The sequence below is a fragment of the Dicentrarchus labrax genome, unplaced genomic scaffold (assembly GCF_905237075.1).
Source record: "Dicentrarchus labrax unplaced genomic scaffold, dlabrax2021, whole genome shotgun sequence".
NCBI classification, from domain to species: Eukaryota; Metazoa; Chordata; class Actinopteri; family Moronidae; genus Dicentrarchus; species Dicentrarchus labrax.
In genome coordinates, this window is record NW_026136705.1 from 2,081,545 (window position 1) to 2,101,671 (window position 20,127).

General features: G+C 39.9%; 1 protein-coding gene across 3 annotated transcripts in view; it reads right to left on the bottom strand.

Moving 5' to 3' along the window:
- Positions 1-20,127, bottom strand: part of col4a6 (collagen, type IV, alpha 6) — a 119,132-nt gene that overhangs the window by 40,537 nt on the left and 58,468 nt on the right. For all 3 annotated transcript variants that reach the window (XM_051400417.1, XM_051400416.1, XM_051400415.1), the window contains exon 4: positions 10,205-10,282. In XM_051400417.1, coding sequence (XP_051256377.1) covers positions 10,205-10,282 — 78 coding nt within the window. The remainder of the gene's footprint in view (positions 1-10,204; positions 10,283-20,127) is intronic.

The window sequence follows — 20,127 nt, forward strand, 5'->3', positions numbered from 1 at the left end:
CAACCAGCAAACATCGGTGTCGGTATCAGACGTCAAAATCCCATTCGGGTCGAACCCTCATTTACAAACAAAACAGAGATAAGAATGTTAAAGATGACAAACAACATAAACAAGTTTCCGATTTGAGTCTCCAGGGATGTAAAAAAAAAAAAAAAACCTCCTGCTTGTCTTTCAGCTTCACCTCTCTTTGTTTACAACAGGGGAAGAGTCGTAGTCACGTTTTTTCCTGTCGGTATGACAAAAGAACCGATGTGTGTGTGTGTGTGCCTGTGTGTGCGAAGACAAGCTCGATCCAGCTGTGTTTAGTTAGGTAGGGATTGAGATTCCTGCAGAGTTTGTTAATGCTCTGTTAATGTGTGTATTTTCTGTATCTGTGTGTGTCTGTCTGCATCAGCGGCGTGGGACTCGACTTATCTTCCAGTCCAGAGATACAGCAGAGCTTTGCTCTCTCAGAGGCAGCTGTACTTCCTCCTGATACAATCTGACGCACACACCCAACCTGCAGGTGAGGCCCTTCCCAACTACTGACGGTCCACATCAAAAGCATCTTAAGTTGCATCTTCCAAACACTTTTATGTGTTTATTTCTAAATCAACCTCCACATATAAAAGTTTGCTGTACGGCTTAATCCATACCACACACACACACACAAACATAATTGCACATCCTAAAGTATTTTTGTCCTGTTAAAAGGTGATGAGCATCTACATGTTTAACAGCGCGTCACGAGCATGGCAGGACGACTCTGCTGAAAAGAGAAAAATGTCATAAATGATAGTTTATGTGTGTCTGTAAGTGGAAATGTCATAAATAACTGTGTTGCATCATCGCATCAAATCACAAGAGCATATAAAATCAGTAATAACCAGTTTCGCACATTCCTGCACTTTGTATAAATGTGTGTGCGTGTGTGTGTGTGTATGAGAGAGAGAGAGAGAGAGAGAGAGAGAGAGAGAGAGAGAGATCACCTGTCTTTTGTGCACAGATTTAATTCCTGATATGTGCACAAAGAACAGCAGAGAGGTGAAAGCAATAAAAGCTTCCCTTGGGCCCTCTACTGCTTCAGTTTACTTTATTGTACTTCGGGTATACTTACAACATCTTAGTTTTAAATAAGACTGATTAATTATGTAAATGTTTTATGGGTTATTATACTCTAACAAAGAATTACTGATCAGATTTGTCTGTGTTTGTAATGTTAAAATCATCAGACTAACACTTGGTCATCACTTAGCAGCGTTTCTGTGGCTTCCACCTGCATAACAGTCTTCCTTTAGGAGCTTCCTAAGTTAGTAAAAGCTAGTAAGTGGACCTTGAGTTAAGGGTTTTGTCAAAGCCAAAAACAAACTTTACCTATCTAACCTACTTAGCTATAAAGGCTGACTTTTATGGCACCGCAGTGAGTGGCACATGCAGTAACATACAGTAACTCCATATAATGTTTATCTATCATTAAGGTATATGTTAATGATAGATTTGCACACAGTCATACAATCAGCTGCTCAAACTTGAACTCTGGTGCAAAGAAGTTCCTAAAGCAGCCATGTGAGGGCAGTAGTGTGCACTGGAAACTGATAAAGATCCAGCAACAGGTCTCTAACACAGACCTTTAATATGAATGCCTTCTACTGTTGTTTGTTTTTATTTAACCTGAATGACGTTTTTGCATTCTTTGGGTGTTTGTTTTCCTTTTCTGTTTTATTCTTATTCTGTTCATTACATATTTTCACATGTGACAATACAAGTTTAAATAGGCTTCGAGGAGTCAAAGATACAAATGGGTGAAGGAAGTCGAGAGTGATGAGAAAGGAGAGACAAAGTGTCTGACAGCACCTTAAAGACTATTCAACACACACACACACACACACACACACACACACACACACACACACCCCTCAGCCAGTCTTCCTATGAGTCTGTCATCCTGGTGCCCCTGACCTTCTGTCGTCTATCCTGGCCATTGTGTTGGCTGTGACCTTTGACCTTTCCTAGACTAAACTCTGTGTATTGTGTGTGGATGAAAGGGCGATGAGTGTCAGGTGTGTGTGTGTGTGTGTGTGTGTGTGTGTGTGTGTGTGTGTGTGTGTGTGTGTGTGTGTGTTCAAAGCTAAATTGCATCCTTCCATCATTTCTGCTCTGATTGAAAGACAAGGAGATGGGTCTTTGTCGGCCGAGACATTTTGGACAAAGAGGAGGCAAAATGGCTGCTCTACCGCCATTTTACACATCTGTTGGTGTGTGTGTGTGTGTGTGTGTGTGTGTGTGTGTGTGTGTGTGTGTGTGTGTGTGTGTGTGTGTGTGACTGTTAAGATGAAGTCTAAACAAAGACCACCACCATTTTTAGACTCCCACCTCAAAAGGAGGGAGAGCCTGATAAAATACCATACAGGGGCCCAGGAGTGTGTGATAAGACTGTCCCATACATATAGTATGTTCTGTACATCAACATACATGTCTCTCTCTCTCTCTCTCTCTCTCTCTCTCTCACACACACACACACACACACACACACACACACACACACACAAACACAAAACAACACACAGAAAACTAAAATACACTAAACATGCAAGCCACACATCGAAAACGGACAAGCTTAATAATCACAAACACAACACATTAGAGAACGCATGGAGAGAGAGAGAGAGAGAGAGAGAGAGAGAGAGAGAGAGAGAGAGAGAGAGAGAGAGAGAGAGAGGTTGGAGATATATTGAAAGATAAGGAAAGAGAGAGATCAAAGTCATCATTCATGCTTGTGTCAGGGTCATGTTGCTGATTATCTGTGTGCGATCTGAGCCAGTGTGTGTGTGTGTGTGTGTGTGTGTGTGTGTGTGTGTGTGTGTGTATGCCTGACAAAATATATATGGTCTTCAATATTGCTTTCCTTTCTCCTTCCCTTCTTTCCTTCCGTTTGCTTCTCTGTTTTTGGGATTACGGTTAAAAGGACCATTACAACTTTTGAATGCTTGGCTAAGGCGGAAAAGTGGGTTTATGAATGAAAGCACAATGTGAAATGAATGAACGAATGCATGAATGAATGAATGAATGAATGAATGAATGAATGAGAATGAAGGATAACCTCTATTTCCCTTCCAGTTCTCTGAGCTTTTGGAACTTTCTGATTTGTGATTAAACTTAAAGAATCTGGTGATGCTTTCTTAGGTCACGTCCACATTGCGAGCATCAGCGCTCAATTCTGTTGTTCTGATGTTTTGCTCGGGTTTGATTTATTTTTTACGGCTCTTTACATTGTTTTTTTAAATGTGGCCTATATGAAATTCCAGTGTGAACAGGACGGAACAGGACTCACATGACAAACGTGCATCTAGCGAGAGGTAAAGCTCACGTGACTTCTGACTGTTCACACTGCGGTCACAAACAAAAAAACCTGACTGGTATCTGATTTGGACCACATTGAAAAGATTTGTTTTGATCACCCTGTCATGAAAAAGATCAGATCACATATGAGCACAGAAATCTGATTTGTACCTACCGTGTGAATGTAAACAACTAATGTTTGCCTTCAGGGAGAAAAAATCATTTGGTCACTCTGACTCTTATTTTTTCTTCTGTTTTCTCTTTCTTACGACCTGGTTGTCTTTCTCGTTTTCTTTTTTTGGTCTTTGCCTCGGAGTTATGACCCAAATGAAGTTGTCCTCCATTTTTCCACACACCTCCCTCATCCATATTCCTTCCCTCCTTCGCTTGCTTTGGGATTAAACTTGAAAATGTGGGTCAATCCTTCTCTTCTACTGCCTCTCTCTATCTATCTCTCTCTGTCTGTCTATTTTTCCTCTCTACCTGCTTCAGGATTAAAGTAAAGGAATTCAGGGATGGAGAGACCCACTCTTTCATCGAGAGGCCCCGCAGCAGGGTTTCATCTCGTTCTTATCTTCCCATCCCACCGAGACACACATCCACTATCACTTTACTCTCATCGTGCTTTAAAAAGGGGCGGCTGCGGCACTCTCTCTTTTCCTCTCTATTCATCCTTTATTCCTGCCTCCCCTTTGTTGTCTGGGTGTGTGTGAGAGAGTGTGTGTCTTGCTTTTTCCCAGCCAATCGCAGTGTTTCTTACATTATTAACGCCGAATGATTAGTTGTTCAAAAACAATGTTGATAATTGATTATAATTTAGTCTTAGCATTAGGATTTACTGCTTTTATTTTTATTTTTATTGTAACAGGCTTTTTTTTTTTTTTTACTATTTCGGACATTTTATAGAGTAATTGCTAAATTGATTAATCAAAAATATCCAAAAATATATCGTTAGTTTTAAGCTGTAGTTGTGCCTCTTTTTGTTAACCAGCTAACTTACTGTAACAAGCAGCATAAAATTCGAACTTGTTTAACATCTATAGATAAATATCGCCATGCTGCATCGCATCTCCAATGTATCCATTTCATTCATCGATTCTGGTGGCCCCTGTGGACAAAAGTGGTAGTGTTTCTTGCCTCGTTTCATTGATTTTAAGGGTAATCCAACATGGTGGCAGGCATTAAGAATAACGATTTAGAAATAGCTAGTCTACTCGCTGATGGTCTTGTGTGCTTATATATGTCATATAGAGGAGGCATAAAATGTACATGTATGTCAAAATTGTACTTAAGTAGTACGGGACTTGATGAACTTAATCAATACATTTCCTTTGGTTTGAGTGGAAAATGCTGGAATAAAGAGACCTGACCTCAGGTTAGTTTTTGGAAATTTGATTAAATTGAACATTATTTAGAAATACGTGAGCACAAAATAAATATGAAATTATTAAACTACATTTGACACTGGGCCATAGAATAGAAGCAGGAACTTCAGTTGTGATGTATTTTATAAAGGGTCCTCGCTGGAAGATGAAATCATTGCAGAAACATGTTTTATTGGGTGAGAAACTTCACTCCAGCATGACACAGAAAATGTTGAGCCGACGCCACTGACATTATTAGGAAGTCCTCTCTCTCTGTCTCTCTGTTTCTGATTGACTCAGATGGAGGTCTGGCAAAATTAAATCAAGTACATCCTTCCTGACCTCTCTGCAACTTGAAAAGTGTGTTGACCTAACCACTGCTTGAACACAGACACACAGACACACACACAAACCACCCTGTCATCCCTAACACTGCCCTTTGACCCACAGGGCTTACCCAACGGGAGCGGATGTTATTGGACCTAATGGATCCAATATGACACAGATATTAAAGCCCGGAAAGTCAAACATGTGAACACAAGTTTTTAAACACTCGTGCTCTGTATTTTCTCAGAGTCTCAGGACTTTAAGTAAAACTGAAGCCCTTTGGCTATTAATAATGCAAGCCAACTAAAACCAACACACGCCGTCTGGATTGTGTCTCTGTTTCTGTTGGGGTCGGACGTTACATCACCCAGGGGAAGCCTTACTCAGGCATTAGCAAGTTTTAAGAGACATGTCAATCTTTCTATCTATCGAATACAGTCACTAAAACCCTCTTTATCTGTTTGAAGCACATAAAGTTAACAAGAGGTGTGTTTGTTATTACCAGATGTTTTTTTTAATGCCACATTTATTGGCTCCAGTTCATATTTTTATGTTCTGACAAGTCAGTACTGTCCTTTTCCTCTCTAAGCAACAACAAGGTTCTGTGCAATGCCCTAAAGAGCTATTGGCACATATGGTGGTAAATATGAGCCAACACATCTGTGCAGAGTAAACAGCACTAGTAACATTGAAAGGTGAAGTTTTATTTATTGTTGTTGAAAGGTTCAAGGTGTTTCCAGAGACAATCTGCACATCGAATGAATTTGTGAGTGATGTGATGAATAATAGGGTTGTTGTTGTTGTTGGCCTTGTAAAGTAATAAATCAATTCTTTGGAGAAAAAAAAAATACAGCTACAGCCAGAAGCTGGTTAAATAGTCCGGCACACAACCCCAAGTACATGTGTTCGATATCGGGCTTCCCACTCTTTAAGAAATCCTTTCCCAGGGCCTTTCCAGGACGTTTTATTGACAATACAGGACAGCATTTGCTCACAAATGGAGTTTAACACGTTAGCTTGCTTAATTAACACAATCTAGCTAGACAGCAAACGTTTTGTGCGACTTTCCCCTCAAATCAAATACGAATTGAGTATAAATTAGGTTTCTTCTGAGTTTTACCTCTTCTTGAGCAAACTATCTGTACAGATACTGTAATTTAAATACTTTCATTGGCTATCAAATCCCATGATTGATTGCATTATGACCTGAACTTTTGATAAACTCCAGTTTCAGACAAAAAGTTCCCCCTCAGGAATCAACTGACTGAATTTAGCATTTACACTCTGTCAGTGACACTCTGTCAGCTGTATTTGATTCATATCATTGCTTCTTTTTTTTTTTAGCAAACAGTGCCAGAGTTTCTTGCAGGTACAACTCCAGCATTATATAACAAACATAACTTAAGCCCACATGAAACTTTGATGATTAACACGTACAGGTAGAAACCGAGACAACTGATTGGTTCTGGTCCAAAACAAACTAAACATACCAAGGGACAATTACAGGAGAATATTATGCTCACTAAAGGAATGTCTCTTCTGATATCTTTCTATCTTTTATCTCAAGTGGAGCTGCAGTGATGCCATAATATGGGGTCTGTGTGTGCATAGACTGCAAATTACACGTTATAGCAGTTTTAAAGGGAGCAAAGCTGCAGATGCAGGGTAGCCAAACTTTCACTCACTTTGAAATGAAAGGAAAATGTTTTAAAAAGATAGCTAATTGATTAGGTCATTAGCTCCCAACCGTTTTTTGGCTCATAAAATGAAGCAGTGTCTCCTTGCATGTGTCCACCAAAGAGTGATTTCCCCCTCTTAATATATCAGACTGTTTCATTTGAATATGTTTTAAAGGTGAAATGATCCAATATTTTACAAAAAAGTGAAGATGAGATGAACCAAGTTAAATTTAAGTCTTTTTAAAACAGCCTGCAATCGCTTGAAAAAACATTCTATGACTAACATAAAAAAATACTTAATCTTACTTACTTAATCCATTCCAAAACCTTTTTGAGGACTTACTTAATCCATTCCAAAACCTTTTTGAGGAAACTGAAGTCAATTATTTTCAATTTCTTTCAAGACCTGCAGCTACTTGCAGTATAATGAATTTAAGATTGTGTGGCAGAAATATGTTTTTTTCCTTCTATTCTATATCCTATTAATCAAGTCCATCATGAAACCCAGGCTGGGAACTAGTGAAGTAAGTGACTGACAAAAGATTTTGAGACTCAGTAAATCATTTAAGTAATTTTATTAAGCATTTTCTTTTTATAACTTCAAGTATTTTCTGTTTTTCTCTGTTTTATATCATTGTTTTAAGGGTTTTATGCTTTTAGTATGTTTTCTTTTCAATTTTCTGACATATTTCAGACAAAGAATTCATCAGTTAATCATAATCACACTTGGCAGATTAATTGATAATCAATATAATGGTTAGTTGGGGAAAAATTATAATTATTGAGCTCTGATTCACTTTCACTAAATTTGAATAATCCCACAGAGTGCCACCAATCTACCACGCATTCTCACTTTCTTGTAAAATTACCAGCCCTTTTTAACGTAGATTTACACAGGATCTAGTTTGCGACTGTTTCTCTCTCTCTATAACACACCATAGACCTCCAGTGTTGAAGGGAAACCATCCAGGATCAAGCCCTGCATGCTTCCGTGCACAAACAAGAGACCTAAACTACTTTCCACCTGTGAACCTCAGGCCTGTTAACAGCTATGATTGAGAACACACTTCACCTCTCCGACCTGTAAGTACAAAAGTAAAACTGAAAAGAGACAAATAAGCACCTTACCACTTAAACGTCTCCCAACAATAACAGGTAAAGAAGGTCAATACGGCTGCGGCTGTGTCATTTAGGCCTAGCAGAAGGCCTGTACAGAGCTATATTATTTACCTACAGGTACTTGGGTGTAATGTGGAGGTCGTCACTATGTTATTTACCTAAACTGGCGTACAGTAGGCAGGCGGTAAGTGCAGGCTTCTGTGTCAGACAGTAATTGTTGTTTGGATACAGGCTGAAAGAGACCGAGCTACAGTGTGAAGCTTACTGTTAGTCTGGTTTTTAGCCAGAGGTGAACACACACAGAGGTGTCAGGTGTTTTTTTTTTTTTCACAGGTTTTTTTTCCCCCGAGAAGATGAGTTAGCATAAGCAGCGCTAAAAACTTCATCAAGAGGTAACCCAAGGACAACAAAAACCGCCTGCACATTGTGTTTCATGCAGAAGGTAAAACGTGGCGACAGGTACAGTAAGGTTTCCGTTATAAAAGACCACCTTTCAACTAAAAATGACTGCATTAAAGGGTGTCATTTCCACTGGGGACGGGGAGGACCTGTCCCCCCTCAGTTTTCAAAATCCTATTCATCATCGCTTAAAAGAACACTGGTCTGTTCTGCCTTATCTGATATTGGTGGATGTTCAGTGGTCTAGAATCTATTTTTAGGATTTTAGTGGTTGTAAAAAACACACAGATTTCATTATTCTTACCCCAAAAAACTTGCAAAGGAGGTTTGAGTATTTTTTCCAGTCACAAGCTGCCAATCAGAGGATCAGGCAGTCTGTACGTAGCATGAAGCACAAAACCCAGGGGAAATTAAACTCTAAAAGTTGAGGGGAAAAAAACAAGATCCCATCCATCCCAAGTAAAAATGTCCTATAAAAATGTTAATACAGTACACCTTTAATTAATACACTTGTTGCACTCAACAGAAATACTAAACTTTGTGTCTCTCAGGCCACATAGAGGCTCATCTAACCTTCTGATTGGTGAAAGTCACGTTCTGCCTTTATTCATTTATGGGTAGATTTCTGCTATTTCTTCATGTTCTAATCTGCGCCATCACTTTTGTTCCACTCTGGCAAAGTCCCCTATATTCACATTTTTTTCCAAAATCAGCAGTTTTTTAATGTGTTTAGGTGTCAGAGCACCTGTGTCTCAAGTTCTTTCTGTTCATAACACATAGAGAAACCCTTCTACTTATTTACAGCCTTCACCCCAGTGACCTGATGATGCTGAAGCATTTATAGAGGCTTGTTAATGTATAGGAATTTCTATGAAGCCAGCCGGTTTATACTGACATATAAAACACCCACAAAACTTTCCCCTTAACTGTCACTCGCAGTCATAAATCAGAGAGTGGAGCAGCTCTGTAAACAGCCGACAGGTGGAAGGCATGTGTATAATATATCTGTATCTACTGATGTAAGTTTAATGCCATATAAGAGTGTGGAGTCATTCATCGATGAGCAAATCACATTTCACTCTGTCAACACCTGTTTGGATGTCATTGGTGACAGATTGATGTTAATTTAGCAATGACAAGAAAATGAGTTCCTCGCCTAAAGACACAGTTTTGTTTTTGCGGGCGTCTGATTCGTTGCCTGGAGAAAACACAATTCAGTCTAAAGATAAGGACTGCTGAAACAAGTATAACACAAACTGACACAGAGCTCGCTTTGATATACGTCAAATTGTGATAATGTCTGTGGGTGTTAATGTGTGTATGATGGAAGGAGATAGCAATTAAAATGGGAGCCCTGAGGTAATTGTTTCTATATAAAGTGATGGTAATTTACTTGTTTCCGGAAATGAAGTTCCCAAAGCTGTTTCTTTTTTTTTTTTTTACAGAAATAAATGCACTCCTCACAAGCTAAACACTGTTTGGACTTGTTGCCTAATAACAAAATGAACCCTGTTTAGTCTGCTCACCTCACAGCCAACCGCTTAATCTGCAATGATGAATAATTAAAATATTATTAAAAGAGGATAGATTGATATTTCTTTATGCTTATATATTTATTTCTTTTTCTAAAATTGGCTGCAAAGCTTTAAGAGTGTTTGACCAAAGTGTTGTCAACTGAAAATCTGCCCTTCAGTCATTGTAAGATAACAGCAGACATTTAAGTACAAGGCACCAACATCTACACATGTAAGTATTTAAGTGTCATTATTCCTGAGAGAAAATGTAACACCTCTCTGTGTCTTTGTGGAACAGGGGCTAAAATAGTGACAAAAAGGGGAGAAGCTTTAACTAATTAACACAGTTCAAAACCCTTTGTGTCTTGTAGGTCTGAATTCTGATGAAGAAAACCTCAACTGATGATGTTCTGGGGGCTCTTTTTGAGCTGTTAGAAACGGAAGTGGAGCCACGACGGCATCATGCAGACGAGACATGACTCACCCTGCTGCCTTTCTCTGGGTTGCACTTGCATCCTCCGCTACAGTCCAGGCCTGCACACGGCTCGTCAAACTTGGTACCCTGCAGACATAAAAAGAGACACAGATATTACAAACAATGCTTTAGGAATGCATTTGTGATATTGTTGTTCAAGCCCGGACTTTTTGGCCTTCGAATCCCCGTTTCATGTCACACTTAACCACCTAAATGCAACAGCAGCATGTAGCTGTATGAGCCTGAAGTATAGCTGCAAAAGAGGAAGTTCAAATTCCTTCAGGAATAAAACAAAAACAAAAGACAGAAAACTACGGTAAGAGGACTAACAGTTGCATCAGTGAGAAGTTGGCAGGTTTACAGCCATTTAAAAGAGGCAAAGGGATTTAAGGAGGATTTAGGAAAGGATCAGATCCAGTCAGTGCTGATACCGAGCATGATTCCTTTAAAAGGGGACATCTAATTATGTAGACATAACATGTACTATCAGGTTCCTTTCTGTGCTGTACTAACACTGTGTTTACAGCCTTTATTTTTATCTCCTTATGCCATTCTTTTCTAGGTTTTCTAACAGGGGACAGATGAGTCAGTGTGCAACCACAGATCGTTCCCTCCAGCTCTTTTTTTTGGCTTGTTATTTCGCAACAGACACACAAAGCAGCTTTAACTACAACCAGAGACAAACCTATGCAAAGAATAGAGCCAGTGATACCAGCAGCAGTCCTGGGGAAGCCCTTCAGGACATGAATCCTTTCATAATGTTACTGTGACCTGTGGGAGGTTTGTTTTCTCAGCAACCAGGAGTGACAGAAAAAGCATTTGGTTTGAATAAACTTCATTGAAATCTGCAGTTCTCTTCCTTTGTTGCCCTTCATACACCCTATCTTATGCACAATAAACAAACCATACACCATTTGTAGCTCATACACTCCAAGTGAACTACAGATTAACCTTTTTGTGCCCAGGGTGGCATTCCTGAGATATCTACCAAACATCACGCAGTGCTTTTAGAGTTTATAAGCAGCACAGAAAGAGCATTTATAAGCTGACGTATGAGTGGCATAAGCTCATATGTGAGGCTCTTAAAACTTCAAAACACCAAATGCCATCTATTCTCTTGTTGGCTCTCTGGGTTGGAGGTGACAGACCACATGGTGAGCAGAAACATATGTGTATGTTTTTATTTGTTTCTACCTGTTAAATACTGTGCGTGAATCTAAATTTTGTATAAATATTGGATAGATAATTAATAATGACGCTTGTGAACATAGCAGAAAATATCTGTGGTTTGGGGGTCTCTTTGGGGTCAAACTCAAAGGTCATGGCTGGCATTTCAATGTGATTAGTGGATGAAAGGGTGCTGGCGGGGTGGAGAGACACGGAGGAGACGGGTGACAAAAGGGTGTGATGGAGGTTCAGAGGACAGGGGTTGATGAGGAGAAAGTGTGAGGAGGTGAGAGAGGGTGCAGGGAGTAATAGTTCATATGACCACAGTCTGCGAGCACTCATATCCACAATAATCGAGGTCAAGGACCCCTGTAAGTAACCGTCAGCTGGTCTAGTCTGGGTCTCAGTCGAATATAATGAGAGCCTGGGAAAGACGGGTGTGTAAACCATGTGAAAACGTCAGAGAAATATTCGGATCATTTGTATTGACTCATGTGACCCTTTTAGGCTGAACTTTCACCAGCTTTAAACCTGCATTAGTAGATTTTTTTGACCTTTTGGGGGCAGCGCAACAAGTTGTAAACACAACACTGACCTCACAGAGAGAATATTTCCCATTTACACATCTAGCAGATAGAGAGCAACATTAATACTGATTTGGAGTTGTTTTTCCAGCCAGGTGATGAATCTAAGTGCAATAATCTATCTAATAATCTGGTCCCAACCAACTCCAGAGGGAATTATCTGGCTCGTTAGATGCTCCACTAAATTCCCTCTTTTTGCTAGTTGCTACAGCTGCCTGCTGCTGATGGAATTGAGATCGATGAGACTGAAAAACAGGAAATTTGTGGGCCATAAAACTAAAACAAAGCGATAAAAAGGTCCTTAGAGCTGAGAGGAACTGAGGAGTTGGGGTGATGATGCAGGTTTATCTTAAAGGAACAAATCTGATTCAAAAAAACTTTATATTTCAAAACTAAAAGCAAAAGAGTGACTTTCTCTGCACACACACGTCTAACTTTGTCTGTTTCTGCCAGATAGAGAAACAATCAGAGCTTTTTAGACGGGATTAAGAATGGAGATGTCCCCTTTCTACATGCATCTACATTCATTAAAAAAGATGATGCAGGTGTAAAGCCTGTTGTAGCTTCCAGACAGAAATAGCAACTCTGAAATCAAAACATCTCCTTCCCAACAAGAAATATTAAATTAGTTTTTTTTTTACTAATAGCTCCAATATCAGCCTCTTTACCAGCCAATTCCATTTAAAAGAACATTTCTTTAATAAATATTATTAGACAAGACAATTGCAAGAAAACTGGTGAACACACAGTAAGTAGTATAAACAGAAGAACAGAGGCAAAAGATTACTACTGCCAACTACTACTACTACAGCTAGTACCCCCTGGCCAAGGCAACAGAATCAGTGACAAGCATAAAAGCTGCAGGCAAAAACTGTGGTGCAGAAGGAAGAAAAAAAGAGGAAAACACACAACAAGGTGAAAGCGAGCTTGGCACAGACAGGAGAGAGAGAGTGAGAGAGAAAGAGAAGGAGGGGAAAGGTCAGTGGTGCTGGTCCTGCTTTCTTCCCTCTGATCTCCTCAACTCCTCTAATCACAATGACAGAAGGAGGGCAAGAGAGGGAGAAAGTGAGCAGGGAAACAGGGAAATTTGGGCTAATGGAGGGAGCAAGAAAGAGGGAAAAAGAGAGCGATAGAAAGGGGGTAAAAGAGATGGAGGGAGGCCAAAAAGAGAGAGCAGCTCAAATGAAAGTTTTGGCAAAGATGCTAAAGAAGAAAAAGCTAAAAATAGAAGCAAAAAAAGTGGTTTGGAGCTTTAATGGCGGTCCAAAAAAGAACGACAAAGGGAAATAAGTGAACAGGACGGTAACTTGATGCAGTTTAATGTAATTAAAGAAAAATATGGTTTAAAATTAGGAGAAAACAGCACAGAATGACAAAATGATGAAAAAAGAAGACTTATTATATGTCTAGTATATCCTGTTACCCTTATTATTTTGGTCTATTATCCTCCTTTTGTTGAGGCATGAATACTTTCTCAGGTATTATCCAATCAGAGAGGGCTGCCTCAGATTGTTATTGGCCCTGAGATCCATTGTTCTCAGATATAATCCAGCCTCTACCTGAGCAGGGCAGAGCTGTGTGCTGATCCTCGCTCAATTCGCTCTGTCCACACCCATGAGTTAAAAGTGAAGGATGATATTGGCAAACAGACGCTATAAGCCATCGCCCGAGGGAGAACATTCAACCTCGGAGCGGAGGATGTGTGATGTGGTGCTAAAGACTCAATAGAGGTAAATAAAAGCACATGGAGCTGGGACACGTGAGTGCATTTGGGCGTGTAGGCACAGGTAACGCTGCGTGAGTACACACAATGAACTTTTATACTTATGAGGACCCTCTTTGGACAGTATGTCGCCTAGTGTCCAAACCTAAACTTAATCCTAAAAAGAACACTCAAACCCTCAAACAGAACTTTAAAAAACGTGAGAAAATGTCCTCACTTCCCAACACTGTCCTCACTTGTAAGGTCTAACAATTGTCCTCACAAAGATATAAGTACCAGGACTATCTCACACACACAGGGCTACATTCTCACATATAATAGAGAACAAAGACAGATGAGGACAATGAGCTGAAACCCTGGTATAACAATATGAGAGCTACTTGATCATCTCATCATCTTACACCCACTGAAACACAACCTGTGTGTGTTTGAGTGTGTGTGTGTGTGTGTGTGTGTGTGTGTGTGTGTGTGTGACAATGAGTAAAAATGACTTCAAAACAAGACCGTGTGATAAAAGCTCCAAACAGCTGCAACACTTCCAAATTAAACAGTAAACTTTGTTTATCCATACCTTCTACAATGACACAGGGAAGTGTTTCTTGATAATTGTTCTATGCCTTCTGAAACTGCGACAAAACACTGATGGTTAGATTGGGCACACAGACGGCTTGGTTAGATTTCAGAGAAGATCATGGTTTGGGTTTAGCGTCTACTGTGTAACATTTAGGAGGATCTATTGGCAGAAAATGAATATAATATTCACAGGTATGTTTCCATTAGTGTATAATCACCTGTGCTCTTCTACAGACTCAAGTTGAACCACGATAATTCTACTGTAGTCTAGAACTGATTTTTTTGTTAATTTCGTGGCCACCGTAGTTTCTCCTTTCGGAACAATTTTGGTGTTAAGGTCCGACTTTTTGATCACCGTACATCCACGCTGACCTGCTCTCTACGCAAACACCACCGCAACACCACCTGACTACCTTTTTTGCTCCTGCCACTATTAGTACAGTCGCTAGAGGGCTCCGCACTTGAGCGTAAACATACGTAATTTTGGGGCACTCGCTGAAACGACTGCCTCCAATCATTTCAGCTCTGTAATGTGCTACGAACTAGTGTGTTACTGCGTAAATGAGAAAACGTGTTTTGTAATCTGTGTGAACTGACCCTTTATGTTAAGGTAAGGGCCAGGGAGATTATGGTAAAGGAATGTAAAGCTGCTGCAGGATTAGACATGTACAAGGAAAAGTAACGGCACTCCAGACAAAAGTAAAACGCTCAAAATTTGCATACATTAACTGACAAAACATGATGGAACAGGCACATTCCCGATTGTCTGCATGAAGTCAACAGTGTGTTCATTCTTTCTCCCATTCTGTCATCCTGGCATTACCCAGCTATGCGTCTATAAGCTTTAGCTAATGTTCCCCAATCAATCTCCGCTGTTTGCCCATACTTTACTGTCCAAACACTTTCATGTATATGCGTCTAGCTGAGAATTTTAAAAGCTGTCTGTAATACCTGTGTGCTTAAACCTGCTGCTGTTCATACACCTGAGAGTGGCAGCTCATGGGCAATGGCTGACGTCTGGGCTTGCCTGTTCATTCCTACAGGGTCTGCTGATGTTATCCGGATGAAGGTTGGGTCTAGGGTTACCCAAAGAATGATATACAATTTATGAAGTATATGGCTGAGAAAAGAGGGCGTGATGTGACAGGGCAGTTAGTTTGTTTTTAAATAAAATGTGAGATAAAGCTGTGAATGCTTTGTATGCAATAAAATTCCTAACTTTTAACATGATGGTGGTGGTTTACTTAAAGGTTGGAAAGATAGGGTTATGATATGGAAGGGCTGTGTGATCTTCAGATTGGAGTGCTAGCATTAAATAAATAATTTGTGTATGCAATGGCCTTTTTCTGTGTCTTGATGATAAAACACAGTGAAATGAGAGCCTTTTCCGAACCCAGAGGTTCCAGGACCTTTAAGTCCCTGAAGCACCGTGAAGGTTTGGCAAATTATACCAATCAAGGATTAGATTAAAAAGTTAGATTAGAAAACTCCTAGCCTCTTGGAACTAGGAGGTGCATTTAACCCTGGTTCCTCCCCTGGAAACTCAGTTAACGGTCCTCAAGAGGTTCTTGGTCCTCCTTTGAAAAAGCCCTGCTTTCTTTGCAAGAGTCACATGAGATCGGCACTATAATGCCGGTGCGTTTAGTACTAAGCTGGAGTCATGACGTGGTTAGCATAGCTTAGCAAAAATACTTTTTGTCTACAAAACTGAATGAAAAAGTTCCCTGAGCCAAGATGGTTTCTTCAAATTGCTTGTTTGGTTCAACAAATAATCAAAGTAGAAACCAGAGAATCCTCTTGCTAGTTAATTAGCTCAATTATAAAAGTATGGATTTGGTAATTCTCTTGCCACTCAGAAAGTGATGAAATGTCCGATTTGATTATAAAAATAAGGAGCTGAGCAGTGGCCGTCAAACTGCCTCTAATCCCAAGGCTCACCCTTCACACATTCCCTACAGGAATCTGTTAAATCCACAGACTGTCAATCAACATGTCATCACATGGTAACAACCAATGGGAGTGCACAGTTTACACCTGTCACTGCACAAAACAAACCAATGAGCACGCTAATTACATAAAGGAGAAGCCGCTGTCAGTTTTAAACAACAAAACCTCACGGAGATCCACAATGACAGTGAGGGCCGGAAAAATGGATTTGGGAATTTGACCCTGGAGGACTCTCTTTACATTTCACCTTCACCTGAACCTGACGTTGAGGAATGGCTTCAAGGAAAATAAAACAAAAGGAATGGGAGGTTGTGAGTGCTTTTGCAAAATAAAGAAAGGTGACGGACAAGTGAAAATGTGGCAATAAGGAGGAAGAAAAAGTTTCTTTCCTCTCTCCAATCATCTTCTTATCTCTTATCTCACATCTCTTCTTTGTTTTGTCTTCCCTTCATCCCTCTACTGCTTCCCCCGTTTCTCTCCATCTAGTCCTTCCTTATCATACCTCCCCTCCCTTCGTTTCTCTTCCATCATTCCTCTCCCCTCCCCATCATGTCTTCCCTGTCCCTCTTCTTCCTCTCTACTCTCTGGTCCATCTGTGACCCTGACATCCACCACAGGAGACTAACCAGCTGTGTTTGGGCCTCCAGCGTTCCTCGTTTACTTCTGTTTATTCCACGCTGTGTGTGTGTGTGTGTGTGTGTGTGAGCAGTATGCACTGTGTATAAGCACACGAGTATGGGCACGTGCACGCTTTGTGTACTTGTACACAAGCTCACATGCATTTCTGTGTGTGTGCACCTCGACCAGGCCACCCAGCTGGAGGCAGGTCGTCTATAACTTGGCCAGACAGCGGAAATTTGTGACGGACCCAAACAGGACGTCGCACACAGCCAGCTAACATGGCCAACGGCTGCAAATGTAAATAAAGTAAACTGTTGTTGTGGATTGCAGACAGAATGCATATGCTTCAGGAGAGGAGGTTTTCAGAAACGCAGAGAGGAGTTTGCACTTTTATGCACTTTTTAAAGCTACAAGTTCCAAAGACATTTTACGAGTAAAAGATTTAAAACTCAATAAAAAATAATGTAAATAGTAAAAAGAGTGAGTGTTTTTCTGGTATATTTAATCTTTGTGAAAACCGTGTTGCTGTATTAAAGCTTTTTTAATGTATTTTTCTTTTCTTGCATGCAGCCATTGGCTTTCTTTCACTTCTGTATGCTCTCAAAATTAATTAACAGACTTTTGAGACTTAATCCATCACGTTTAACATTAAATCTGCTTATTTTTGTCAGTTACATTACGTTTTATGAGGTAATGCAGAGCAGACAAATCACTTCCTGTATTACCATGCAACAATAATAGGAATTATCTTAAGAATTAATGGAGAATTTATGCTAATTGTGATGGATAACACACGTTTATCGAGTTTCCAGAGTCTCAAAATCTGCATCAATCAATGGCAACCAGTGGAAGTCTGAAAGGCAGGCAAATACATGAAGAATATAAAACTCTACCTCATGTGTTGGTAAGTAGTAAGGTAAATTAAACATGATTTGTTGCTGACAGGTTAAAACTTACAAAAACAAAGTTGACATTAGTAGTCATGAACTTTAAATCCAGATGCATTTTGGGACTTCATGTAAGCAGATAGTAAACAGTATCACTTCTCCGTTTCCAAATCTCTAATCCGGTTAAGACTGTGTTAATGTTGTGAAACGCTTTAATGTCACAAACTCTAAATCCAAACGTGCTGCATAATGTGGATTTCCTGGCAAAGTCAAAGTAAACTAAGATTTGAAGCTCTGTAAGCTGCTTCTGAGTGCCACATCTCTCCTGACACTGGGAACAAATACAAAAACAACCTCCAGACACAGCAAGAAACAAACATTAGACTAGGTGATATGTGTACGTTGGACTTTTATATAAGCAAAATGGCTGGAAAATAAAACAATGAAAAATGCCCTTGAGTGGGTGGACGGGCAGGTCCCCAGCAAAAGGAAGAATAGAATATTTTAACTTTTATCACATTTTTTGGTAGTTGGAACAACAAGGGAAGAAATAAGGTTTTTGTTGATTGCAATTTATAGTGATCCCAGTTTGATCATAGACAATGAAACCTAAACATATATTGAGGAGGTTCTTGACATGAAACAGTTTGGGAAACCCTGGACTATATGTGAGCATCACTAATGTAGCTGGTAAAGGTACTTTATATACTGCCAGGTAGCTTAATCCATAATAAAACATCATAATGTATTAGTTGATTTAAATTTAGTTTTAATAATCAGCATCTGCAAATAAATGTAGTGGAGTAAAAAGTGCAATATTGGCTTCCAGGATGTAGTAGAGTACACGTATTAAGTCATATTTGTACTTAAGTACAGCACTTGAGTAAATGTACTCAGTTACATTCCACCACTGTATGTATGGAAATGCTCTCAAATTAAAGTTTAACAGCACCTGCAGGAGTTACGGCTGGCTGATGAATCCTTGAAAGGATGACACAATACTGAAGAACACATCATCAATCACTTTGAACTGCTTACTGCTCGTGTGTCAGCACACGCGCACACATGTTCTGCGACCTTCCTTGTCATGTTTTCTGTCTACGTATATTTTCTCTGGGTCCAAACTTGCTCATTTGTAATATGCAAATTCTCCCCAGCCAATGAGATCTCTGCATCACCCGTCAGGTATCACGCCAAACAGCTCTGATAGTAGCATGAAGCAAGCCTGTAACTATCTGGCTCACTGACAGCTGAGATACATATTGGATATTTCTGATTATTAATACAACATATACCAAACACATACAATCTGATGTATGGAAAGTAATTAAAATGAGCTAAATCAGCTAATTTAAACCATGTTTAATGTTTCAGAAGATCATTTGTGCTTGCTTGCACACATGTAAAAACCTGTATTTGCGCACACACTCCCTCACTCTGTTTCCTCTGGCTAAGGATTCTGCAGTCGTGATGGAACAGAAACATTGCTATTAGACAGGATTAGGACTCTACCTGCCTAGCCTTGCTGTCTCTCTCTTTTTCTCTATCTTTTTTTTTTCCTTCGTGAACATAATTAGAGACTTAAGGGGGGAGATTTGGCAATTTTATCATGTTTTTAAGAACAAAATGAACCAGGGCGAGAATGGGCACGCACGCAGAACAGGAGCTAAGTTACATGTTTTTGCTAATTCCACTCGTATTGGTTTATGTATCCTCAGGTCCTGGGTCTGGTATTTCAGCCCTGCCCAGGTCATTAAGTGTATCTCAACAAGTAGGCTAGATGTTATCAGTAAAAAGGAGGACTGATCTGCAACACCACTTTTGTAATTTCGTGCCCCACCTTGCCTCTTTCAGTGGGTCCTCACACTACCCTCAAAGGTCACGGTTGTTTCAAATACCTAAATCAGGGTATCATTCATCATTGTGTTTTTTTATTGGCCAGAACCATCAAAAAGATATGGATATAAATGTCAAGGTTTAGAAACAGACATTGGAGAAAAAAAGTGCTCTCTGTGCATGAAATACGTTGTCCAGATTATATAAAATTTGCCAAATAATCGATTTCCTGAATTGATTGACTCAATCAAAGTGCTGGGTCTCCTCATAACATAACACCTGATCAAATGACTTCACCGATGCGGACAGGAATACTGCTTCCCTGACAGCCAACACCAGTGTGAACTCACAGGGGGGATCTCACTGGTCACATGATCTCCAGTTCTTATTAATGTGCCATGCTCAGACCCCCTACTGGTATTCAGACCTATAGCCAAAGTCCGACAGCCCACATCGTCAGAACATGAGTTTCCGGTAGGGGTTTGGTTTCTCTCACGCCTGCTCTCCAGTCAAAGCTATAAATCCACTCTGAGTGGCGTCCTGTGACATGAAAATAGATCCAAACAACCAAGTATAGAACAGTGTGTCACTTTA